The sequence below is a fragment of the Corticium candelabrum genome, chromosome 3, assembly GCF_963422355.1.
Source record: "Corticium candelabrum chromosome 3, ooCorCand1.1, whole genome shotgun sequence".
Lineage (NCBI taxonomy): Eukaryota > Metazoa > Porifera > Homoscleromorpha > Homosclerophorida > Plakinidae > Corticium > Corticium candelabrum.
This window is the reverse complement of record NC_085087.1, coordinates 2,350,204-2,377,682: the sequence shown is the minus strand read 5'-3', so window position 1 is coordinate 2,377,682 and position 27,479 is coordinate 2,350,204. Positions and strand designations below refer to the sequence as shown.

The 27,479-nt window shown below is 41.0% G+C and overlaps 3 protein-coding genes across 4 annotated transcripts; 1 reads left to right on the top strand and 2 right to left on the bottom strand.

Moving 5' to 3' along the window:
• Window positions 1–2,944: 2,944 nt before the first annotated feature.
• On the bottom strand, window positions 2,945–12,153 carry LOC134177074 (actin-like). The gene is made up of 3 exons (XM_062643776.1): window positions 11,566–12,153; window positions 5,078–5,563; window positions 2,945–3,471 (listed from the first exon to the last, which is right to left on the bottom strand). The coding sequence occupies exons 1-3, from the start codon at window positions 11,755–11,757 to the stop codon at window positions 3,049–3,051; spliced, it is 1,101 nt and encodes a 366-aa protein (XP_062499760.1). The 5' UTR covers window positions 11,758–12,153; the 3' UTR covers window positions 2,945–3,048.
• A 1,670-nt stretch (window positions 12,154–13,823) lies between these two features.
• On the bottom strand, window positions 13,824–18,797 carry LOC134177213 (dynamin-like protein 1). 2 transcript variants are annotated; one of them, XM_062643979.1, is made up of 7 exons: window positions 18,529–18,797; window positions 17,499–17,721; window positions 17,211–17,396; window positions 16,921–17,140; window positions 16,537–16,856; window positions 16,335–16,463; window positions 13,824–14,171 (listed from the first exon to the last, which is right to left on the bottom strand). In XM_062643979.1, the coding sequence occupies exons 2-7, from the start codon at window positions 17,637–17,639 to the stop codon at window positions 14,166–14,168; spliced, it is 1,002 nt and encodes a 333-aa protein (XP_062499963.1). In that variant the 5' UTR covers window positions 17,640–17,721; window positions 18,529–18,797; the 3' UTR covers window positions 13,824–14,165. The 2 variants fall into 2 exon arrangements, with proteins under 2 accessions (XP_062499963.1, XP_062499962.1); XM_062643978.1 differs by having other exon boundaries at window positions 17,499–17,665.
• Window positions 18,798–23,551: 4,754 nt separating this feature from the next.
• LOC134177108 (multiple inositol polyphosphate phosphatase 1-like) lies at window positions 23,552–26,353 on the top strand. The gene is made up of 2 exons (XM_062643832.1): window positions 23,552–24,552; window positions 25,682–26,353. Exons 1-2 carry the CDS (start codon window positions 23,552–23,554, stop codon window positions 26,166–26,168), a joined length of 1,488 nt encoding a protein of 495 aa, XP_062499816.1. The 3' UTR covers window positions 26,169–26,353.
• The last annotated feature ends 1,126 nt before the right edge of the window (window positions 26,354–27,479 follow it).

Here is a 27,479-nt window from a genome sequence, read left to right as displayed (position 1 = left end):
ATTAACTATACAACTGCACTAACAATTAGGCACACAGACCACATACTTGAAACAAAGACGCATGCAGACAGGCAAAAAGACAGAACGATCTACAAACATTAGACATAGACAAACAGACTAACAAAGAGATGGTTCAAAAACTGATGGACTCGAATCACTACGTCTACTCAAAGCTCTTTTCTCATCCCAGCTAGTCTCTTGCCATCACGTGCCTAAACAGTCTGCGGTACCGAGGCCAACTAGGTTTGTTCTTTTATCTAACAATGTCAACTGTATGTAGTCAAGACTTAATCTATTTGGTGCTGCTAAATCCAACCGTTAATCTCTCTAATTTGCATTCAATTTAAAACGAATTTGCATATTGATTGACAAGAACGAACTATAATTCCAAATATGGTCAAGTGGGCGGTCTATATATATCGAGTCATTCGTCGAGTCATTTCCCATACCGGCATTTGTCTTCAGTTTCGTGTTGCGTACGTTATGGCAAGTCGACATCTTCCGACAATAATTATCGACAACGGAACAGGCGTTTTGAAAGCTGGACTGAGCGGAGAAGAACAGCATCCTACCGTGGTCATGCACCGTAGCGCTATCAAGTGCGACGTTGAGCGTCATGCTCTTGCACCTGTAGATCTCATGGACCGACCTCGATCGCACCTAGATTTTGAACTGTTGACGGAAGTGAGTCGAAAGAACATGCATGCTTTGCAAAATCAGTAACCTTTGTATACATTTTACAAATCATTGAATTTCGTGTTTGTCACAATTTGTTATAAGTAGAGAGCGATTGTCAACAACAGATACGTATTGAGCATGCATGGTTGACTGCATGGGTACTCGAATCACCATGCATTTATGAGGCAAAGACATCGATCCAGATTGGACGCGACGAACTGTCGTCCGTCCGTCCATTCGGCAACATTTCGCGAAGTCGAGCATCTAACGCCTCCTTGGCCTCGGGTGAGAATGTTACCGTAACACTTCAAGCTACAACCAAATGGCGTGACAAAGGATTTATAGCGTCGTTACGGGCATGCGTAATGCATTGGTTTAGTTCATTTTTCGTGCCGACGTCGCGCTAATTAACATTGAGTTGTCATTGGAAGTTCGTGCACATTAGAGGAATATGCAGATCATGCTAAAACATGTATACGATTGCATGCAATGATTTATGCTGATAATCGATCAAACATCCCCATGCAAGTCATTTCTAGGTTTCATACAACAATGTAGAAAGTCACGTGCACTTTTTGACGTGGAATAGAGCGTGTCCGACAGTATCTAGTGAAGATTTGTTAGCTAGCGTTGTTCTACAGTGCTTTGCTTGATATTTCCAGGGTGTGGTGTGCTGTGTGCCAGTTTGTTCTTTTGTTTCGAATGGCAATTGTTATGCACATGTAACTACAGTAACTGTTGTAAGTACACTCTGGAGTTGCTGACTATCGTATGGTACTCGTGTAGTCTCGTCGCCACGGGCACGACGCATGCACTCCACACGGTTGCTTACTTTCTCTACGATTTGATCAGAACGTACAATCATCTGGCTATATACATAAAAACTGCGACCTTCCGTGAAAATGCTTTGATTAGTGTAACAAACAAGCGAAAGATATTTCTAATCTCTTGTCATCAACGTCTAGTAAATGTTTTCGTCATGCAGTACGTTGAGCGAAACTCTTTATCTTTACCTGTGAAAAGCGATGTCTCATCAAGTAAATAATGAATATTGTTCTACCATATAATAATTATAATAATTTGTAGAGCAGTAAATATTTGAATTGATTTTAGAATTAACCATTTTCAAATATTCTTGCGAAAATGCTAACTAGAAGCTTGTAACACACAACACATTCTTAAACGTGGTTTACAATATGCGACGGAGAGCATTTGGTTCCAGATTCGTTTTGTCACGTCGCGTCTGCCCAAATTAAAGGACAACAGATTATTGTGCTTCACGCTATACGCGATTACGTGGCGTGACTGTGCGGACCTTGACGGACAGGAGATAGAATTCTGTTCTATCGCAGTGTCAATACCGCACGTCTCCGGTCGAGCTGAAAGAAAATTGAGGAGCCTACCAATCAGCGCAAAGGGCTAATATTCCAATTAGCTCATGTGAATATTTCGTATAATCGATGAAGATAAGGACAGACATTTCCATACGCTTCAATTTCTTCTGCTTCTTTTACTATTCGTTGCCAAAAGTAACTAGGCAACAGAATACAATTTTCACACGTCGTCATCGATAATGTTGTCTACGATATTGAATGTGGTTAGAATGAGGGACCGTATTTTATGTTGTCATACCTAAGATTTTCAACGTCAAGCCAACCGATGGCAGCAATAAATTAAGAACAACATAAATATTTAAACTGTTACAAAATTTAAATGTTTATCATTACAATTGACCTTTATTTATATATTATATATTTAGAAGCAATCAAGACTTTAGTAATTATTAAAACAGTTTACGTTAATTATCTAAAACGTTTATTAACATAAACTGTTTATGTTATATATTTAGTCTGATTAAAGTTATTTATTTAGTCTGATTAACATAAACTGTTTATTTTTTCATTATTAAAAATGTTTATGTTAAACATTTCTATTAAAATACACTAAGAACCCTTAAACTTCTAGCAAAACAATTATGTAGAATTCTTGAACAAAGCCTGCAATATTGTTCAGGTGGTAGGTGCAGTGAGCATACATCTTGTTATATTTATGCACTAAGGCAGGCACGCTGTATCAATATATTGCCTACAAATTTCAGAATGTCTTTATAGCTAGTACACCAAAAGTGCTTACTTAAAACGCTAGCTAGAAAATACTGGAGTACTAGTTTTTATTGCCCATACTATCCACTTATTGACAACTTCTAGATTAGAGTAGAGGCACTGTGAGAGTGGTAAGTATTTGACAATCTATAGCTTTGCATATATAGAATGACTCTGAATAATTAACTATTGAACACAACCATTGTACTGACGGTAACCACACCGTTCCAGTTTATGATAATAGACAATACTATTATAACGCTTTGTCTTAAAAGTGCAAAGAAGCTGCATCATTCTTTCTTCTACTTGTTCTTCTTAAAATGTCTTCGCCGGTTTCGAGATACTGGGATTTACGAAATATATCGCGGTTAGTGTATGTATTTTCGGTATACCACTTATTCGCTCCCAACCATACGCTGTGTTCACGACCCTCATGAGCAATGACCTTGACAGGCGTTCTGACCTTCATAAAATTGCTAATTTCGGTCGACAATCTTTCCGGAAACGACTTCAGCAATGTGGTGCCGCCGCACAAAAGTATGGATTCGTAGAGTGCGGCTTGTTTATCTATGGGTTGTGACACGATGGCTCGGCACACCGCGTGGTGGATTCCACTCTGACGTTTACCAAAGTGATGAGGATGAAACAAACCCTCTGAGCAGGTAAAATGCTCATTGCGCATGAGAAAAACCTATAATAGTTAAGAACAAAATTGGTTATTTAACAAAATCGTGCAATAATTTGTTTAAATTAGGCGTGTTATTAAAATTGTATTAATTATATATTTTAGATATTTGAAGCAATTGAACTTTGTTTGTTTCTTCCTTTTGCATACTTAAACTTTACCAAGTTTGTTCTAGCACTACTTTCAAGAATGCTCAGTATGAGGTAGTTATGTACATGTCTGTACATTCAAGTTATACTAATAAATGCGTTAGCAGTGGGTTTGGCGAGCGATGGCGTTTTGTCTTTATCTAGGTACGTTACAACGGTTGCGTTACGTAGAAACAATTTCTGTCAAACTACGTGTGGAACTCAGGAAACAGACCTTTTTTCTACTTCCAGATTTTAATTTACATTACTTGTGTCACGCGTCAGTTTTCTTTACTTCTTAGTCACGTACGGGAGCAAAATCGAGAGTAATTTCACTTTTCTCGCCACGAAACAGAAATTGCTGTGACCTCTTTCAAGGGTTCTTGATTCAATTTTTAGCGCGTATGTTGCGGAGTGAGAATTGAATGCATCTGGCATCGTTGTGATGTCGATCCGCCTCTCCGTTTACTAGTGTGTGTGTGTGTGTGTGTGTGTGTGTGTGTGTGTGTGTGTGTGTGTGTGTGTGTGTGTGTGTGTGTGTGTGTGTGTGTGTGTGTGTGTGTGTGTGTGTGTGTGTGTGTATATATATATATATATGTATATAAACACTAGTGAATGCTTGTTAGTATTGTGTTGAGGGAGCAAATGTGTTCTGTATCTCTTTACTTACTCGTGGTAGTCGCTTAGCAATGGTTGCGTCACTAATTTAAAGGCGGAAACTCAGAAACAAACTTTCAGTTGCTTTACATCTTTTTCTAGCTTTCCAAGATTTATTTCTTTGTTCACATTTTAATAGTCTAACTCTTTTACGTACCTGGTCGCGTAATAACAATGGTCGCTTTGTCACAAGACAATGGTTGCGTCGTAATAATTTCTGTCAAACTAACGCGCTGAAACTCAGAAAACAAACTTTTCTCGTCTTCTACCATTTCGTTTCCATTTCTTTTGTCACGTGTCAGTCTCCTTTGCTACTTAGCACCGTATGAAAGCAAAATTGAGAGACATTTCACTCTTCTCGCCAATTAATTATAATTGAGTCAACCCCTAGAAAGGAGACCATCGATTCAATTCTAGCGCATATATTGCCAAGCTAAATTGCATTCATCTGGCATCGTCGTTACGTCATTCCGTCTATCAGATTTGCCTTAAATCCATATGACAAGTGTTGACGTGCGTACGTACACACACACACACACACACACACACACACACACACACACACACACACACACACACACACACACACACACACACACATGTAAGTATGTAATATAATCTCAACCTCAATTGACAAGAGAAGAGAAAGGCTCGTTCCGCTCGCCGATTAATAATAAATATTAAAATAGGTCACGAGTCAGTGCACGGATTGTTGAGCACAAAAATTGTGTCAAACTAGTAATTCTATTGTGTAACCTACATATGCATTCATTTAATAATCAAGCGATAAAAGTCTTTATCAAACTTCAATTCGACGCATAACTTACTTGTTGTGGTTCTAGTTGGCAAAGAACTGCAGTTGGCTTAGTCTTGCATGCAAGCTGCATTTCTCTTTCATAGTCAGTGCTTATCCGTCCGTATTCGTGTTTGATTTTTCTGATTTCCTTAAGATGGTCAAGATTTTGTGAGTCTAACTGGTCGTATCGGTTTTGCTGTAGGCTTGACAAAAGCTTTAGAGTAACATCCCGGCCACCAAAATTGAGCACATTGTCACTAAGACGTCGACCGTCGTGAAAGACGACAACAGAAGTGATCAATTCACCGCAGTCTACATAGACACCTGTCCGTTTGCCATACCAAATCATTGGGAAAGAAGATTCGTTGCAAATGAGTAGTCCTTCTGCTCCGATTTCTTCCGACATTATTTCTGCGATATCGTGATCGTCTTTTTTCGTAAACAATCGATTTTCAGTGAGTACGAAGATGTACTCAGTTGGATCAGCTTTCAATCTATATATTGCGTCTTTCCACATCTAAACAAAAAAGCAAATGTACCATTTGTTTTTGTTTGAAAATTGCCTTTGATATAGAAAAGCGTAAATGTACATTGGCATATCCATAGTTTGTCTGATATTGAAACATCCAACTAAAACCCAGCATGACGTCGTCAACTATATGACGTCACAAACTCGCCGCGTGACTCGACATTAGGACAGTTATAATTATAACCTATACATGTTTATAGTTATGACATATACATGTGTTCTACTTTCTGTGACAAGTTAGTTAACACAAATTACGTTTGAGCAAAGATTGTAGCAATGACATGATTTTAGCACCGTCATGCGTTCTCTTGAACGTGACTTTGATTATAGAATATACAATCTATAAAAGCATGCATTATTAATTAAAGAGTGAAAATCCAAACACGTGATGCCTGTTTGCTGTTTCTACTCAGCATGCAAGCCATCCAATTAAAATTACTGAAAAACATGTATAGTGTATACATGGAGCAGTCAGGAGAAGGCTCAAAGGCATTAAAAACACTGTCCATATGTTTTGGTACGCACTGTTGCCTCTCATACATTTATACCGGTTTGAAAAATGAATGTTTGTGAAATCATGCTTAAAATCTTGAAATTAAAGTAACCTAGCACAACAGCTGAAAGGATGTGATACCCTACCACAAAGTCTACATTCTTACCGCACATAATATTTGGGCTCTTTATACGTAAAATGGCGATTTTGCATCGGTCGTGCGCAAACAGCGATTGAGAGAGAGAGCCTATTTTACACATCCCGCACGTGGAGCGTGTGAAAATGCAGTTCGAAAAATTAGTGTTTACAACGGTGTTTGTTCGCGCACTCGGAGTGCATTCACGGCAGAAACGGTGGAAGATCGTATTCCTCAATTGCGAAAGGAAAACTACAAAGTCCGTGACAATGTTTTAAGGCAGACGCTCTATTGTTAAAGAATGCTTCCACATTGAATGTTGTTCGATCTTCACGCGTTCGTTGCGCTTACCCTAGGTAAGCTAAAGTCGTGGTGCAGACTTATTGAAATATTGCATCCTTTAATATGCCAACCCACTCTTCTGTCTGTCTAAATATCAAAACGTCTGCGCCGATCGACACGACGCTGCTCTCGGATCGATGTAGTTCGGCCGTCGGAGACGAACGGTTGAGCCCGGACTGCCTCCGACGGCCAGAAACGAGATTTTAGCGGACTAAAATGAGATGCTCTGGAGTTTGTTTGTTCAGCTAACCGAGTATGCGGGTGTGACGTAAGCTCGTCAGCCACTGTACGCCATCCTTTAGTTCCACAACTGGTAGAGTGCAAGATGTCCTTGCTTCAGTCGGAGTGAGCCGGCTTACCGAGCCACGGGTTTGTGCACGCGTCCGTCCGTACATATATATGTACGTCATCAAAGGAGCTTTATTATCGTAGAAGAGGCGTCATTCTCCACGAATAAAACATGGCGTTATATGTGGGACGAGTCTGAGGGGGGAATACGTCGAGTCCAAACTGCGCTGTCAGGAGTGTGTAAGATGATGCTCTCGCTGCATTCAGAGTTTAACTAAAGCAATAGGACGCGTGTGTTGTACGTTCTAGCGCGATGCGGCTCAGTAGATTGAAAACTTGCCAAATAAGTGTGTGTGTGTGTGTGCACGTGTTTGAGCGTGTGTGGTAGATTGTCTCTAGAGTAACACGTGAACCGCCCTACAGTGAGATTGTGATGTGGGCTACTCTACGTGCCAATTAATGGACGACTGGCGAAAGCTATTTTTTGCATTCTCTTTGCTTAGATTGTAGCTACTATCTACTGCAGGAGTACGGCAACCCACACTTCCGTCTTTCTGGACGTCTGGATGGATGTCTGTAACGCCCCGATCGACACGGCCTCTGTGTCGGATCGTCGCGAAACGCGTCGGCCAGGTCGAGTTTGACCGTCGAAGACGAACGTAGTTCCCGACGGCCAGAAACGAGTCTATGGCGGCCTGAAACGAGATGCGCCGGAGTGTTTGTTGAATTAGACGATTAGGCGGTGCGCTCGTCAGCCACTGTACGGCATCCTCTAATTAGCTAATAACAGAGTGCAAGATGCGCCCGCTGCAGTCTGAGTGAGCCGATTCACCGCGCCGCTTTGAGTACGTTTGTCCGCCCGTGTGTTACGTAAGGTGCGACTTCTTCGCGGAAGTGGCGTACACAACAATAGACTGCCACTGCCCAGATTGACACCGCCAATAGTGCGGGGTAGTACTAGTATATGAGTAAGAAGCGACAAAAAGAGTCTCGTTAAGCGAGACTAATCCAGCACTGTAAACTGAACAGGCTATCAGTACAAGGCACTCTATACCTCTTGACTCACAGCCTTCTCTTGCTTTAGAAATTCGCGCACTCTAAAATAATGTGTTCCAGTATGCACCTAACCTGGACTGTATGTGTTCCTTGAACTTACTGGCTATGTTATGTCCAGCTACTATATATATATATACAGACTTGGACAAAATTATAGGGACACCTGGCATTTTTGTGTCTAGTCTAACTTTGGCACTGAATTTTTCTCTAGCAAAACCAAATGTTTTTCGAATTTCTTTTTTCATGGATTGCGCCATTGTTAGTATGTAACATAGCTTGAGTTCAAGACTGCAGCTGTACTTACTACCTACTGCGCATCTAGTTTGCTTTGAAGAAGGAAGACGGCCATTCCTACTTTTCTTGTCTTTGTACATGTTCATCGCTCTTGGATGCTCATTGTTGGCATACAATCTAAGAATGCTCTGTAGTAGAGAGTGAAAGCAATTTTGTGGGTCCTCTTATCAACATTATGGAAAAAGGCGAATCATCTGTTTTTGCGCATTGATTTCGCGCATGTCATCACAATTTGAATTGTTTTGCCATTTTAATCAATAAACAAACTTTAACGTATTCAAAAATCATGCGACACTAATTAATTACAAAGAAATCCTGCTAAGACAAAACTGAACAAGTTATAGCAACAAAAGAACATTGACATGCCACTTCCGGTCCACGTTTTACGTAGCAAAATCTCAAACTGCTACCGCCAAAATGTCAGCTGCACTAAAACCGCTGCCCTTGAGACCGCCAAACTTAGGCGATAAGTTAGCCTGAACGTTCAGCTGCACGCAGTTGCAGAGTCTTGTTCCGTGCGATATTTCACGAGTTGCAGCGATGCCTCGAGGCAAACAGTTGAGTCCAAAAACGCGAGGAAAAATTGAAGCCCTTCACTCAGTTGGCCATTCTGTGCGTCAGATCGCAGCTTTTGTCCGCCGCTCCAGGAATTCGGTTTATCAGTGCCTGCAACGGCTTTCCCATGGCAGCAGCGATTATGAAAAACGACCTGGACGTGGGAAGGCAACGACAATCCGGGAAGATCATCGACTGAAGAGAATGGCACTGCAGAACCGACGAGCACCATCACGACTGCTCTCGTATCAGCTGGCTGATGAAACCGGCAAGCAGGTGTCAAGTAGAACAGTCCGTCGTCGTCTCAGTGAGATAGGAGTGAACGCTCGGAGGCCTAGAAAAAAACCACTGCTAACAGAAAACCATCGGCGTTTGCGACTGGGATGGGCAACCACTCACACACAATGGACTTTGGATGACTGGAAATCTGTTCTTTTTACAGATGAGTCAAAAGTCAGCATAGGAAACGATGGTGCTCTGTACGTTTGGCGTCGCAAAGGTGAGGAATTTCTCCCTGAATGTTGTGACCGTACGGTCCACCACGCGGCTAGTGTGATGGTGTGGGGATCGATGTGTTGGCATGGTTTGGGGTCTCTGGTGAAACTGGAAGATCGTTTGGACAGCACGGCGTACCAACAGGTTCTGGAAGAGCACATGCTTACAGACGCAGCGGCATTGATAGGAGACGACTTTGTCTTCCAGCAGGACAACGCGCCAATCCACACGTCTCGGTCAACAAGACAATGGCTTCGCCAGCATGACGTCACACTGTTGGACTGGCCGCCAAAATCGCCTGATGCGAATCCAATCGAGAACTTGTGGCATGAACTCAAAACTGCTGCCAACCGTCGCAAACCGAGAACTGCAGCTGAGCTCTGGAATGCTCTACAAGAGGCGTGGCAGCAGATTCCAGCCGCGCGTGTCCGGAACTTGGCAGAAAGTGTTCCGCGACGTTTGGACGCAATCAGGAGGGCGAGAGGCGGGAACACTCGGTACTGAGGAACTGGTGAAGGGCTTCAATTTTCCTTCGCGTTATTAAAACCGGCTTTTTTAAAAGCCACTAAACAAAATCAGAGAGAGTCTAACTTACGACGTTTACGTAGTCATGACGTCATACACTTTTAGGTCTCGTTTTCCGCAATGCGAAGCGTAAAGAAAGCAATATAGGGTCTACGGTATTCTCAAGAAACCTAACAATCAACGCGGTAACTATTAAGTTCTTAACAATATTGATAGTTGGTAAATTGTGATCTAATTATTGTGTTACTACATACCCACAGCGGGGTGTCCCTATAATTTTGTCCAAGTCTGTATATATATATATATATATATGTATATGTATATATATGTTTGTGTGTGTGTGTGTGTGTGTGTGTGTGTGTGTGTGTGTGTGTGTGTGTGTGTGTGTGTGTGTGTGTATGTATACATAATGTATATTACTCAGTGTACAACAAATCGTCTCATCTCTAAGGATTTGTCTGGCAACCATACGTCAAATTCTTAGTTTCTCGGTCATTACTCTAGTAGCCCTTAAACTAAATCCATGATCACTACTGCTATGTTGATATAGTAGATTTCTGAAAAAATATACTTATTTACAGACAGCAAATACAGCTAACCAACAAACAGACAGACGAACAGTGCACATAAATCTTTTACATTGTATAACATGTATTAGGATTGATGTACTGACTTTGATATATAAAAGATGCATTGACTGACAGACAGGCCGACAGGCAAACAGAGGGACAAACATACAGGCAGGCCGACAGACAGACAACTGAGTGCAGACATGACGAGTTCAACAGTTACTGGACTACTCGATTGTGATGCAGCAATGCAATGCAAGAGTGTTGCTGCAGAAGGTGAACAGAGTCCAGTATAGTAGTGACTCAGTTGATGCCATTTGTAACTTTGTTAGCGTATTGTCAGCTGTTTGACTTTTAATCATAGTTAGGGACCTCTTGGGTCCAATTTGTCTTAGAACTTGTTGATTGTTGGCGTACTTTAGACTGTAATAATCATATTATTCTTGTACAAGAAATATATGTATTGACAGACAGAAAGACAAACAGTCAGACAGACAGACAGACAGATAGACAGAGAGACAGAAAGACAAAGAGACAAAAGACAGATTACACAAATACATAACAAGTAGAACTAAAATTAAACGGCTAGACTCTACAGGTAATTACTTTTATAAAGGAGCAATAGTACAATTGCAATTACAGAATTGACGAGATCTTGAAACTAAAATTAATTAACAGATTTCTATTGGTGCGCTGGTGTTTATACTGTGGTATTAAAATGATTGGAAAAAAGAAAAGAACGCTAATGCTGAGACCTACTCTTTCTCGCTATGATCTATATCCCTAAAATGACGTTCTTAGATTGCAGCTAGCATTTCCATTCTATGTGCTAAAGATTTAAAACCTGACGAACACTTTCTACTTTAAAATATCAGGTTTATATACGTAAACTTCCCTACCAGCTGCTTGTATACGTTTCTTCTTATCATTAACACATTTGTCAAGTATATTACCTGTCGTCATGAGATAGTAGTAACTTTAGTAACGAATTTCTCACCCCAGAGTAGCCGCACAATAGAGGCAAAGGTGAGATCGTAATGAGCTCAAGAGAACATTAGATTGGCTTCCAGTTAAATGAACTTGCAAGCGCTCGCTAGTCGCAAGAAATTTTAGAAGCAACGTACCGCAGTTTAGATGTACTAGAGTACTCATGTGCATAAATGAAATACAATTATGACAAAATGTTTAAAACACAAACGGCAGAGTTTTTGTTTCGCAGTATGTTGCTTCGACTTACCTCTTTCAGAGAATCAAGATTTACGGTAGGGAGTCTTTCTTCCTGAACTTTCTCCACAACAAAACCGCCCAGCAGGACGTCATCACGACATGGGATCGTCACGGTAGGAAGCTGTTTCTCTCCACTGAACCCGGCTTTCATAAAGCCATGTCCGTTGTCGATAATAATTGATGGAATACGATGAAGTTCCATTACACAACACAAAATGATGAAAATGCCCGTATGGAATGCCTCGGGTGATTATTATGTATGGACCATCCATTTCGACCATATTTGAAATCATTAATGTTTTATTCAAATTTGTTTTAATCAAATCGTCATCGTTAGTCTTTGCAAATAGGCCAAATTGTATTTTGCTCGCTCTTCACAAACGCAACTTACTGAGGGGCGATTCTAGTTAGATGCAATCACGGCATTAGCTGTTTTGGGCGCTAACTTTAGGGAGGCCTGCAGGTAAACAAGAAGTAGACGGCAACTGATAGACAACGACGTTACTAGGACGAACACCGTTTTCACACCAGCGAAGACGCTAAAGCCACCACCGACGCCGACCACAACAACAATGGAGGCGTTTAGCACCAGAATGACTAGAAGACAAATAATTAGTTAATTAATCAACCTCCACAACAATAAAGACGAAGCCGCTTTCTTTATCCCAACAATGTCATTCCTAATGCGACAACAACGATAATGTTTTTCAGCAGCACTGCCATCACCGCCTTTTCGCATAAGATGGCTCGTCGTTGGCGACGACGACGTTTGCTGCCGACAGCGGCGGCGGCGGTGGCAAAAAAGGTGGAGGTCACCGGGCGGCGCAAGTGCGATCATCATGGTTGTTGTCGTAGGCTAATACAAAGAATCGAAAATTATTTGAAAGGAAAATGTGTCTTCGTCGTCAATGTTGTGGTACACGGTTGTTGTCTACGCCTTCTCTCGTAACGCCTCTGTAGGGGCGCGTTTCTTTATTGTCTTCTGCCTCTTCTGAAGAGGAAGAAGAGATTCTGCTTCGTTTTTTATATTCGGAGGAGGTGTTAGAAAAGTGGTCAGAGGTGTCGAAAGACTCTTTCGCCTCTTCCAGGAGGGGAGCTTAAGAGTTGGAAGTCAAGGAGCAACGGAATAAACTTTGCTGCGTTTCATTTTTGTTGTTGTTTAGTTAGCCCGTTCGTAGTTAGCCCGTTCGTAGTTTGGGTTGCAGACAAGAGACATTTCGCGGAGAATTTAGTAGGTTAGTAGGCTGTAACGCGTATAATGACATTCAAATTTGCAAATTCTATGTTAACAACTGTTTTCAGCGACGCCTAACTCTTTCAACAGAACCAAGTAAGCGAGTTCTGGCTACGCACTTTTTACCCATTAAGGGGGCAATACTTTTTCAAGTTCAAAGTCAAAGTCGGCAGAGTCAAAGTTCAAGTCAAAAGTCGGCAGCGATTTGTTTGAAATGAAGGATCATCATTATTTAGTCTTATTGGACTACTACAGTTTCTTCATTGAAGTTGAAATACTTACAGCAAGAATCACAACAGCAGTCATCAGGGCCATGAAAAAGCAATTTGCCCAATATGGAAATACCAGACACTCTGATCACAGATCGTGGACCGCAATACACCTCAAATGAATTTTAGGATGTTGCCAAAGCATGGGAATTTCAACACAACATGTCTAGTCCTGGACATCATCAAAGTAACGGGAAAGCGGAAAATGCTGTTAAAATTATGAAACTATCATGAGAAAAGCAAAAAAGTCTGGCAGAGAACCCTGGGCAGCACTACTTGAATATCATAATACCACCACAGAAGGAATGGAATCGAGTCTAGCTCAAAGAATGATGAGCAGACGAACAAAGGGATTCTTGCCAACAACAGAAAATCTTCTCAAGAGACACATTCAGGATGACATGGCCAATATACAAAGGAACAAAAGGAAACATAAAATCTATGACTAGGACTGCCAAGAATTTGAGAGAGTTGCAAGCAGAAGCCAGGGTGATGATTGAACCCTTTAGTCATGGCAAAGAGTGGCAAAAGGCAACAGTGACAAAACAAATAGGACCAAGATCATATGAATTAAAGACAACAAAAGGTACCAAATTGATTAAAAACAGAAAAAATTCGAGACAAATGAAACAGAACACAGTTAAAAGTCAGTAGAAGCTGAGCCAAGTGACTGGTAAAGGCATGACAGGAGTAGGCTTGCCATTGACAAGAACACCAAGTCAAGAAAGAACACATGTACAACAGCAGCAGGCCAGTCCTAAACAGACTCAGTAAAGTAGTGGTAGAATAGCTAAAATGCCAGCATATTTAGCAGATTATATGTTGTGCTAGCATAGAGTAAGAGAACTCCTGTTTTTGGTAAAGAAGGAAGAGTGTAAGGGTATATAGTATAGATATGTACCAGAGTTGGAATGTATACACAATAGATATAGAATACCGCTATACAGTAACAAATCTTCTTTTTCAGTGATTTGAAATGGAAGCTCGAGAGTCGTCTATGTAGACTGTGATGAATTGATGGCTTCTGTGTCGTCTTTCACGACTAGGTCTTTTCTTAGTGACAATGTGCTCAATTTTGGTGGTCGGGATGTTACACTAAAGCTTTTGTCAAGCCTGCAGAAAAACGGATTCGACCAGTTAGACTTACGAACTTGATCATCTCATGAAAATTAGAGAAATCAAACATGAATATACGGACGACGGATAACACTCACAATAGAAGAAAAATGCATCTTGAAGACAAAAGTGAGCCAATCTCAGTGCCTTGCCGACTCGTACGCGTACAGGAACAACAGGTAAGTTACGTGTTGTACTGAAGTTTTCAAAATAGTCTGTTTTTCAATTGACTAGATCAATGCAAGTTTGCACTACTAGAATAAAATTGCTTGTTAGCAGGAGTTGCGTTCTCAATGATCCGTGCACGAATTCGTGATCTATTTCTATATTACTATTACCTTGATTGTTGAATGCACAGAAATGTGCCAAGTATATCCCTCATCTAATATTGAACAACCACCATTCCTCAATATCGTACGCAAACAAACTTTGTAAACTTTAAGTAGCAAGAAGTATATTCAAATGCGTAAGATTTAGATTGTATACCTTAATTCCATTAAAAAACGTCCACCAGTTAAAAATTTATTGCCATCTAGTCCAATAAATAATTTTTTTGGCAAATAGATAATCTTGTTCTTGACTATTATATGTTCTTGTCATGCGCAATGAGCAATTTTCTTGCTCAGAGGGTTTGTTTTATCCTGATCACGTTTGTAAACGTCCAAAAGGAATCTATCATGCGGTATGCCGAGCCATCGTTTCACAACCCATAGAAAAACAAGCTGCACTTTACAAATCCATAATTTTTTGCGGCGGTACCCCATTGCTGAAGTCGTTTTCGGCCAGATTGTCTACCGAACGTAACAATTTATGAAGGTTAGAACGACTGTCAAGGTCATTGCACATATGGGTGGAGCAAACGAAATGGTGACCAATGAGGGACAGAATGTTTAACTACAATGTAGTTAGAAGAGACCGCTATTCTAAGAAGACACAGTGATATTGTCTTGAACTCTAAGCCTAAGCGTTATTTATCTGTTATCCAAAATTAAATTAGTGTAGTCAATGTCAGCTAAAAATGGTTGGTTGCAATAGGTGATTATTGTGAGTCATTATAGGCAAATCGAAAGTTTGTGAAATACTTGTCACTCTCTTGGTGTTATTACTTTAATTGGAAAATTTTTGAGTAGTGGATAATTTGTGCATTAATTAATTAATTAAATTACTCGAACCTCAAAGAATGCTCGTCGATTTGAAGCTCAACTAGCAGTTTTGAAAATTGTTATTTTGCACATCACAAAAGTATCGATTTAGTGCATTCGACTCAATCTCAAAAAGGCCACGAAGCTTAAAAACACAATTTCATTAATTAATAAAAACCATTCTTGGACACTCAATTAACGCGTACAGATAAATATTTGTTGGCATGTTTATGAATGAGTGTATTGTAACCTTGACTGCACATCTTCCTGTCTTTTGCTGTGGCGCGTGCGCGCGCTGTGTGTGTGTGCGCGTGTGTGTGTGTGTGTGTGTGTGTGTGTGTGCGTGTGTGTGTGTGTGTGTGTGTGTGTGTGTGTGTGTGTGTGTGTGTGTGTGTGTGTGTGTGTGTGTGTGTGTGTGTGTGTGTGTGTGTGTGTGTGTGTGTGTGTGTGTGTGTGTGTGTGTGTGTGTAGCTCAGTTGGTTAGAGAGTTAACTTACGGAGAGTTTATTTACATCCGGAATCTTTACAGGTCGGAAGTTTAATCACAGTGGTTGCGAGCTATGGTAGAATTTCATTAAGCAAGAAACTAACACACATTTGCTTCTATCGGCTCAGAAGTGTAAATGAGTACCTAGTCGTTGACTGGGTTCCTAAGCGGCCATCGTCTGTGACGTGACATCAGCTACTGGAGTCCTTGTGAGACTTCGGGTGCTCACACCACAGTTGGCTTTACAATTCAGTGCTCCTGCAAGTGCCTGGACCGGCTCCAGGAGTTTGCTAGCGCGGGCCCAAAGTTCCCTGAGTAGAGCACAGAGCCCAGCTTAACAGCTGAGGGAGCGTGACCTCTGTGTGGCAGCTCCTAACATTTAGGATTTTGGGACCTTTTAGGTGTGTGTGTGTGTGTGTGTGTGTGTGTGTGTGTGTGTGTGTGTGTGTGTGTGTGTGTGTTTTTGTGTGTGTGTGTGTGTGTGTGTGTGTGTGTGTGTGTGTGTGTGTGTGTGTGTGTGTGTGTGTGTACCTGATAAACATTAACAGCCGTGTTCAAGATGTAGATGAATGCTACAGAATGTTCCAGATATTCCGACACAAATTTTTTCATTTCAGTTTCGCCAGTGACACCAGGAGTGTCTACAAGAACGATTCCGCACTGAAAAATATATAGTCTTATAACGTCTTAATTCCCTTTCTTACAATTTGTGACATCTACTGTCATTGCTTACCTTCAGAAAGTCTACAGGAACACGAAGCTCAATTTTCTTGTACATCGAAAAATTAGCTGAACCTGCTTGTCCGCTGTGTTTAACGTTCAAGATTTTGTTTAGATGATCTATTGTCGGGTTTTTAATAATCTCAATGTCTGTTTCTCTCTCACGAGGTTTGTTGTAATGTGCTATAAGCTCTCGCTCTTCGCCATGCTTTATCTCACAAATGCAAGAGGTTGTCATTTGCTCACTCTTTGGTAGCTCAAGGCGTTGTCCGTCCAGAGAGATTCCTTCCAACAACAAGTTTAGAAAACTACTTTTACCGGCTGAAGTTTCGCCTACATAAACAGTAGATAAAGTACATCTGTATTGTCTTGTGTTGAAGTACATATTCTTACTTACCAGTGACAACAACTGGACATTCGCCTTTTCGCAAATGACCCAAGCCATCTCTAACTCCTTTATCTAATTCATCTTCACCGTAATCACGTAGCAAAGCATGCCGGAGCTTCTCGTCTCGCTTAATGTCTTCCAGAAAGCGTTCTAGTTCTTCCCCAACAGCAGCAAGCGAAGTGCAGGCGCCCTTGAACTTGCAGATGTCGCCCCAAAGACCTCCTAACATCTGTGTTACAAAATGCAGTAAATGTTACCTAAATTGTTACCAGCATGTATATGGCATAAATATAGTGGACCTCTGCAGTTGAGCCGTGGCGAGCAAATTTCTTTGTCATTTGATATCTAATTCTTTCTTTCCTCGTTTTGTCATCTGTCACGTTTTCTGCTCTCACGCCATACCGTTCAACTAATTTGTTCAGGTCTTCACATGTACAATTTGCTAAAATACCATTAACCTCCTCATCCGAATGCTCCCTTTGTTTCTGGAGTCAAAAAGATTATATAATACTTAGTCACGCCATGTCCCAATCTCATCGTTACAAAACGTCTGTATTCTGTTACAGAAAGTACGTAGACATACTAACCTCATCTTCAATTTTATTTAGTTCTCGTTGCAATTCTTCTAAAGTCATTCTGAGGACAGCTTTGAAAGGCAATCCTAAGCGGAAGAGTTTTTCTTGTAGATCTTCTTTGGTCAAGCCTTCCGAGCCACCTGTGTCGCTCATATTGCTGCTGTCTGGGCTCAACTTACCTAGATACCACAGCAAGTTTCAAGGCACTTGCAACAACCAAAAGCACTTGAAAGTCCTAAGATAACAAATTTGAGACACAAAGCGGCACAGGATGTGACATTTCCCAAGAGACAAATGACGCTATCCTCAGTTTGAGGTGGTCTGATTAGCACAATCAATTTGCATTTCATGCGTTGGCAAAACTGCTGATAGTCACAGCAAGTAACAACTCTTGAAATCTGTTACAAAAAAGCCTAAAGCCAGACTTTTCACATGTTTGGTTCAACTAGAATAAAGAAATAACTTTGAAGATTTTAGCAAACAGAAAATGTACTACAAAACCAAATCGCCACTTGAAATAAAAAGGATACTGTCAGTAACCCATCGAGATCTATTACACGCATGTGCATGTATAAACAGCAAACACTAAAACAACTTCTCTAGATTGCCAGAGTGTCAAAGGAATAACCTATACAGCACTCAGTCACTGCATGACACAAAAGAAGAGCGTTCGTTAGAATACAACTAGGGCGCGTTCGATTGGGCTCTTCCAGCTAGCCTCTTCCAGAAGAGTCTGGAAGAGCACTTCCCTCTTCCAACTTCTTCCAGCGCAGAGCTGCTAGAGGTTTCAAAGGGCCGTGCTTTTCCAACAAGCAGCAGGGTCAGTAGAGTTGGCTCTTTTCACTATAGCGGCAGAATTTGGGAGAAGGGCGTGCACACGGAGCCTCTTCTGCAAGAATCTGGAAGAGACCAATCGAACGCGCTCCTAATTAACGGCTATACTTTGGCTGAATGTGCATCCCGTGTCAAGCAACCCAAGTTATATAAGTAAAGCTTTACCTTCGTAAGCTTCTGCCTATCCCTAGATCTTCGAATTCCTTACCTCTAAATTTCTTCAAAAAGTTGCCCAACTGGTACGACGTTTGCTGTGACGAGCACTTGTAACGCAAATGAAATCTGATAAGTTTTGCGTGAAACGTCCCGTATCAGTTCCCGTATAGACGTGTTTATCGCTTTCAAAACAAATTGTAGACAAAAGGTTACTCTAATAACCCGTACACAAAAACAAGCCACGTTGCTATTGTATGTCTTTATGTTGCATAAGCTAATTCCTTTGCAATGATGATATGATGTTGTTTACGTCTTTTCATCACGTGTTAGTATCGTTTGCAGCCGCCAGTCTATTCCCTTTGGGCTTTCCTTCCCACGCTAGCACTTCAAAATGCAAATCCATTTTAATCTAAATTTACAACTTGCACGGCTGTCTCTACAGGACACCCCAACAATGAAGTACTCCTAGCATAAAGACAGAATGCAAATAGTAAAAAAGGTAACGACTTTAATTTTGAACCAAGAGTTAAAAGTAAGCAGCTCAACCGTTTGGCGGTAGCACATTCCCAAACCAATCTGTTGGCCTGCATCATCTCTTGATGCATTGTTACTTCATTGCTCATGGTTACGAATGAGGTTTCCATTGCCATTATTTTTATGAAAAACATCATTCCAATTCAAAGCATTGTCATCGCACTTTGATGGTTTCGTGCAAAAATGCAAATTGTCCACTGTTGTGAAAGGTGGGTGAAATTAGGTGCATATCTATTAGCTAACGCAGACCTCTTGTGACTTATCTAATCTTGTCAAGTGTTGGAATTTGATATGTTTTTCAAAACAATCATTAGTTTGCGTATGCTACAAATCTCTTGTTGCAAAGCCAGCGAAGCATTCTCTTTCTAGCAAAACGATTAGTTGCCCCACGCAGTATTCTAGTGACAATTTTTTAGTGCAATAAAGAACACTGTCTAAGACAGAGCAACTACTTAAAACCAGCATAAGTAAATCCTGATGCACACGAGCGTTCCAAAATATCGATAAACGTGGTTTAGCAAAGAAAGTATCTGAAACCAAGAAATAAAAAATGTTGTCTACTAGTTAAACAATTATCTAGCTTGTATCACATCTAGCTCTACAAAGCAGTAGTTCGTCAACAATTTCACGAACAGTTGAATCTTGTTAAACACGTTTGAAACATCCAGTTTTGAAGTGCTTGTAATGGACAAAAGTAACAATGGGTCGGCACGGAGCCCACAGATTCCATGGTTTCATGCAGGCAAACTATAACTTTAAAACTGCAGTCTATCTAAGTCTGCATGCCGTATCACTTCTGCCCATTGCTCAGTACTCTGACTCAATACCTTGTAGTGCCTTCAATCGACGATCGTCCTGACTGACAGCGGTAACGCAAATTAAGTCTGGTGTGGAGGCCTTTCAATGTCTCGCATAAACGAGCTGAATGTCACAAAACCCTCAATTCCAAACAAAAAATAAATAAAAATGCCTCATAAAACGTAAAAGCAACATTATGTTATTGCCAGAAGATCTGAGAGCGATCCTTGCATATGGCCTAATTACCCCTGCATCACGTGACCATTTCCCCTCGTTACATCTATTTACTCCCAAATTTTTCAGTTGATGCTCTGGTTACATTATATACCGGTATATATGCTTTCTTGCATAAAAAATCGATGTGCTCTAGATTAATGTCGTCAAGAAATCTAGCAAGAGGGACTTGTAATGTTTTAGCCTAGTGCAGGCCCAGACAGTCATGACATTACTTGTTGACGCTTTACCACACACACACACACACACACACACACACACACACACACACACACACACACACACACACACACACACACACACACACACACACACACACACACACACACACACACACACACACACACACACACACACACACACACACACACACACACACACACACACACACACACACACGCACACACACACACACACACACACACACACACACACACACACACACACATAAAACACCGAAATTAACATATGAACTTGTTCTGCTTTGCTGTCTTTTTATACCACAAAACCGAGGACGCGTGTTACTATATCTAGCTAATCTCAACCAAGTCTCTAATTCCCAAGTACTGTAAATTAACACTATTGACGGCCAACATTCAAATCGAATATATGCAAAAGGGAAGTGGCTGGAAAAAATACAATTCCAATTGGACACAGGAACAACCTGCAATGTTCTAAGGAAAGCTGAACTAAGCACAGTTGAGAACCTAAAGAAAACAAAACAGATCCTATCTCTATATGATGGAACTACCATTAAACCCATTGAAAAGTGCCGAGTGATGGTTAGAAACCCAAACAATGACAGAAGCTATCTTACACAATTTGTGGTTGTCGAAAAGGCACCAGTTGCAATACTGAGAGCAAATGCTGTGCGCAAAATGCTATTACTACATGTACACAAAGAGAACATTCAGATGGCGCACAGTAATTAATATGTGTATGCATACAACACATCAAAACAAAACACCTGCACCTGCAATAACACTACGTCTATGTCTTCACTTAATTAAAATAAATTATTAAGCTATATCTTGTTGTTGTATACAACAAGTCACTTGACAGCGAATTATAATTTGTCCAAGTTCTACCAGTAATGCTCATAGTGAAATAGCAGATAACTTACTAAATTTATTCATTCATTCATGAACACAGGCATGCCTTCTATACTAGCATATCTATGCTACTAAGCCGTAGCCTGGAAATACAATTCAGTACAATACACACACACACACACACACACACACACACACACACACACACACACACACACACACACACACACACACACACACACACACACACACACACACACACACACACACACACACACACCACACCACACCACACACAATTACTCACAAACGTTTGCACATTCAGTTTGCATTGGCGTGTTTGTATATACACTGAGGTCCGTCCAGTTTCTGTCTGCACATGTATGTACATCTACATCACCTTTTGTAAATGGTATATCTATAAACTCTGGATGTTGTCTTTGGTTTACCTGTTTCTTTGTTTTTAAGGTGCACTTTGCAAAGTCGCAGTTTGAGAGTCTAAGAGCTGATAGGAAGCCAACCATTTGAAGAGTTTAATTAAAGTGATTGCAATGCACTTGTTATTTTGCTGCCAAGGAGGCTCTGCATCAGCTTTCCATTTTTGTGTTGATCTAACCTATTAGACACAATGCTATTGCTTGTGTAAATGTGTTCATTTTTGTCTGTGCTGTACAGGACCATACAGGTAGTATTGTGAGAAAGGAATGTGATTTGGTGTGTGTGTGTGTGTGTGTGTGTGTGCACGCGTGCGTACGTGTGTGTGCGTGCGTGCGTGCGTGCGTGCGCGCGCGTGTGTGTGTGCAATAGTTCAGTTGGTTAGAGAGTGCATTTGGAGAATAAGATCATCCAGAACCTTGCAGGGTTGCAGGTTCAAGTCACAGTGATGGCGAGCTATGCCATAGTTTCCTTAAGCAAGAAACTTACACACAATTGCTTCTGTCGACTCAGGAGTATAAATGAGTACCTGGTCATTGACTGGGGTGGACATGACCTTTGGCTTGGCCCTAACATCATGCAGCAAACGAGTACTTGTGGGCCTTGGTGTCCAGTCACAAAAGCTGCGCCATATTCAATGCCCTTGGATGACTCTGGCCAAGCTCCAGGTGGATTGTAGCGCTGGCCCTAAGCCTCCACGCAGCACATGGAAGCCGTTTCTCTAGAGTCAGGGGAGCTATCTCCACAACTGACCTTAAGGTTGACGTCATTCACGAATGACCTGCAGGCCTTAACATTTGTCCATTGTCTATGTGTGTGTGTGTGTGTGTGTGTGTGTGTGTGTGTGTGTGTGTGTGTGTGTGTGTGTGTGTGTGTGTGTGTGTTTGTGTGTGTTTGTATGTGTGTGTGTGTGTGTGTGTGTGTGTGTGTGTGTGTGTGTGTGTGTGTGTTTGTGTGTGTGTGTGTGTGTGTGTGTGTGTGTGTGTGTGTGTGTGTTTGTGTGTTTGTGTGTGTGTGTGTGTGTGTGTGTGTGTGTGTGTGTGTGTGTGTGTGTGTGTGTGTGTGTGTCAGTGCCTTTGCTTGTTTGCTAGCATGTGTGTCTGTGTTGACGGTTTTGTACGTGTGTCACTCTGTTGGCATGTGTGTCTGTGTGTGCCTATGCCTTTTCAGTCTGTGTGTGTTTTCACATTGTCTGTGTTTATGTAACAGTATGTTCAGCCAAGCAGAAATTAAGACAAGTTGACAAGCAAAAAACTCTGAGAGCAAAGGTGTGCTAGAGGAATGTAATAGACTTTTCAGTTTGCTGGTAAAAGAGAAATTATGTAATGTAATGTAATGTAAACACCTGATTAGTGTTTTTCCTTGCGTATATATTCCTCTGATAGAAAAATGCTAGCAACAGTTTTGTATAGACTAAGTTTACCTGTAGGGAATTGGTAGTAATTATAATGGCTTGTAAACTGAAGATACTGTCAATGTATATTGACAAGGATGCAGACTTTGTCTTTGTGGACTCCGAGGCCAGCGCGAGGTTACATCTGGAAATTTGCTGTATTTCTTTTTCAACCAGGTTTAAAATCATTTTAAAACTGAGCGACTAGAGTTATGTGCAAGAAACGTCAATAAAAACTCTTCTTGGCACACAACGAGAGTTTGGTAGTAATTAATTAATTAAATGAGTCAAGAGTCTTGGAAAAATACTACGCGATGTTTCACAGACTTCAATTTTAGTCAAAAGACGTTTCCTCAATTATACACTCTTTCGTAATTTTCTTGAAACGGTTGTGGCTTCGTACGATATATATAGAGGGCATTTTCCAACATGCGAGGCAATAAAACAAAATGGCGCAAAGATACGGGTTGCATGTCGCAACTATCTTTATATACAACCAATTTCTGTGTGCTAAAATCAAGCAGTCTGCTTATGCAATAATTTGGCAAAGCCGTATATTACAAGAGTAATTTGGCTTACCCTCGGAGTTCTAGAAGTTTATGCAAGTGGGTTTCCGAGGGTGCACCACGATGGCACTCCATTCTTTTGTTTTCTCTTTACTTTCTCTATCATTTGCAGCTTCGGATGGCGGCCGTGCATTTGATTTCGGTACTAAATCTCCTTATCCGGATCGCCACCGTGTTACCGACCTCTCACCTTTGGATTCAGATGGCAAATGTGGTTGCAAAGCTGTACATGTAAACGCCGTCATTAGGCACGGGACTCGTTATCCATCTGTGAAACAACTGGATGAGTTTGAAACACTGAAGAGTAAGCTACGAAACCTATCAGACATTATTAACCACGCCCAGTACGGATGGGCAGTGACTTGGGAAATTCCAATACAACTTACACGCCACACGTGCAGTTTAGTAACAGACAGAGGCTTGAGGGAACAATTTGAGTTGGCCCAGCGTATTTCTAGGCGACTTTCTCAGTTGTTTGAAAAAGGATTCTCATCTAGATCGTATGAGTTTTCTAGTACTGACATGGAGAGGACAGCGAGAAGTGCAGCTGCTTTTGGAATAGGCTTATTTCTCGGATCCGGGAGCCTATCAGATTGCAAACTTGACTCTGTGCCTATCAACCGCACCAGACTTAATGTTGACAACGAAATGAGATTTTTTGATTTGTGCCACAAATACATTAACAATGTGCATGTTGAAAAAAACAATGCATCATCTGAAAGAAAGAAGTTTTTCAAAGGGGAAGAGATGAACCGACTAGCAAGAGAAATATCATTGAAGCTAACAGGAAACAAGTCTGATAATGCATTACTGCCGTACGATGTGGTACAGATGTCGAGGGCTTGTGTGTTTGAGTCTGTGTTTAGTGAGCGAGGCGAAAGTCCATTTTGTTTATTGTTTGATCTCGACCAGTGGGAGGTGGTGAGCTATGCAATGGACTTGAAGAACTATTGGAAACGTAGCTATGGGTCTGAGATCAATTGGAAGATGAGCTGCCCACTTGTTAGACAAATCTACTATGAGATGAAAAACTACAGTGAAAACAAAATAAAAGGATCGTTTAGGTAAGATGAATTGAAAGCAAAACCGCAAATGGTACAAATTAAGACTTAACTAAACAATAGACATCAGACAGCTACACAGACAGACAGTTAGACACTTCAATGAACGCACGAAATCAATACAGAAAAGAGGTTTTAGCCAAGTAGACACATGTAAACAAACAAACAACTAGAAGAATTATGCAAGTATAAACAAACAGACATTGTTAATATTTGTGTCATAGCTTGAGTAGTTTTTATAGCTTAGTGAGTGTCCTTGCCATTCGTGTACGTAGGAGTTGTTGCATGATGAATAAATGCGTTTGACAGACAGTCAGGCGGACAAATTATTTAAGAGAACTGAATGTGACTAGCCCCAAGATCGATAACAACTCCACATCTTGCCTTGGTACAGTTGCTTTTGATTCCACTTCTGGTGTGGATGTGCAATTGAATATTTGCACACCTATGGAACCAGGAGGTCATGACTCGTGCAGCTGAGGAGAACGTCTTTGCAGTAGCAATGAGGGGACAGCAAATAGCATCCAAATATAACAAGAAACCGATACCTTTGAGATTAGGTCTAATTGCATTCCTCTTCTCACTTCGGCCGATAGAGAGGGAGAGCGAACCAATTTTTTAATAAGTTGTTAGAGTTGTCTGTAGATAATGACGGTAGAAAGAACAAAAATAATGTTAATGTCTTTTGGAGAAGATGCTTTTCAGTCTCTTTGCAGAGATGCAATGCGGGAGTTATCTCAAAAAACCTTTTTAGACTTCATCCTTCTACATTTACATTTAGATTTTCACTGACATGATTAACAATTATTTTGTTGTTGGATTTGTTGTTTTACTTGTTGGCGGTTCTTTTAAAGCTGCTGGAAACTCACGTAGTTAGGGTTGCTGTTTTTGCTGTTCATATAATATAAGAAATGTATGTTTTACTACCGACAGACAGACAGGGAGACAAACCGACAGACAGGCAGAAAGATAGACAGAAAAACAAACAGGCAGATAGACAGACCGCGAGACAGACTCACAAATACAGATTCAGGCAAACAGCTATGCAGAAAAAATGTTTCAATTTATTATATATCTCAGTTTTGTGGGACTTGTGTAATATCAAAATAGAAATATGTATTATATCTCATAGGTTTTGTCATGCTGAAACAGTAATACCATTAGCAACAATTCTCAATCTATTCAAACCATCTGAGCATCTTCTCGCTTCAAACTTTGCTTATCATCGCAATCGTCAATTCCGCATCAGCAAAATAGCTCCTATGAGTGCCAACTTGCTGTTCGTTGTCTATGATTGTAAGCAAGCCACCAACAAGGACTGTCAGCAAACTAGCAGCAACAATATCTACATCAAACTCTTTTTAAATGAAGAGGAAACGGAGATTCCTGGGTGCACGAAACCAACTGGATTGTGTTCACTTGACGAACTTGGACAGCAGTTGTATGAATCGATTTACAATTGTAGGTTTGATGAGATGTGTAGACTTGGCAATGATGACGGTGGAAGTTTAGACCACATAACGTCGTGGGTCAGTGGATGGTCCGGCTATTTAATTTTCTACATTTCAATTTTTATGTTTTCGTTCTTTTTAATTTTCAATTTTTATTTAATTTATTAAAGCGACACTGTCAAGATTTTATCCTCGGATACCTAGCGTCTAAACGCCCCCGCAAACTTGAATTTAGGTAGAAATTTTTCAAGTTCTCCAAAACGAGGAATCGTTGGCAAGTGCGATTTTACCTGTAGTTATATTGCGTTATCTGCCACGTTTTGGCAATAGATCGACTTTTGTCGTGCTTTGAGTGCCCGACAGCCGATATAGTCGTACTTGACTAGGTCATTGCGCATGGATTTGATACGTCGTATAAGTTTTGTAAATATAGAGCAAGTATAGCGTTTGTTTTCGACTTCGAACGGTTACTTTCTACGGCGAAAACGGGCCTGTTCATCTTTTTACTGGGATTCTTTCGTTCGAACGGGACTGGGAAGAATCTTTCGTCCCAATGGGATTTTATGTTTTTCGTCTTCGGTTGAGACGTTGAACTTTCTGAATGCAATACATACACATTTCGCTCACTTTTACACAGTCTGCAAAGTCTAGTCGTTTTCAGAAACGACGTAGAACGCCTAGGAACCCAAGACAAGTTTGCCTTGGTAAAATTTCGACGCTAGGCGTTATCTAATAAACCTAAAAATTGTCTGCGCTGTTATGGAAACCACTTAAAATGCTTTTGAGAGTCAGAAAAGCAAATCAAAGTTTGACGGCCCTGTCAACCAGACCGTACTCGCGCATCTCGACGGGGAGATTCGACTCTTTCATGTTCACGTCTTACGTCTGCCGATGCTGAAAATGAAATGGCACTACTTTTCACAATAGAAGCAACCCATTCAGTACTTTCAAACAGCTCTAGATCGGTCGGAAATGTCGAAATCCCGTTCAGACGAATTCGTTCGAACGGGATTTTGCTATCTAGCGTGATCTTTTGCGCGTAAAACACGACAAAACGTTAGACGCTAAAGGTATCAAATCACGGCATCGCTGTCACGATGGCCTTTGAAGCTTGGAGACGTCAAGAAACGCAAGGTAAGATTCTGTTGTCCTTGTCGACCAGACCGTACTCGCGCCTTTTGACGACTTATTCGCCGTTTCATGCTCTCGTCTTACGTCTGCCGATGCTGAGAATGCAATGGCACTACTTTTCACAATAGAAGCAACCCATTCAGTACTTTCAAACAGCTCTGGATCGGTCGGAAATGTCGAAATCCCGTTCAGACGAATTCGTTCGAACGGGATTTTGCTATCTAGCGTGATCTTTTGCGCGTAAAACACGACAAAACGTTAGACGCTAAACGCATCAAATCACGGCATTGCTGTCACGATGGCCATTGAAAGTTGTGGACGTCAAGAAACGCAAGGTAAGATTAGGCT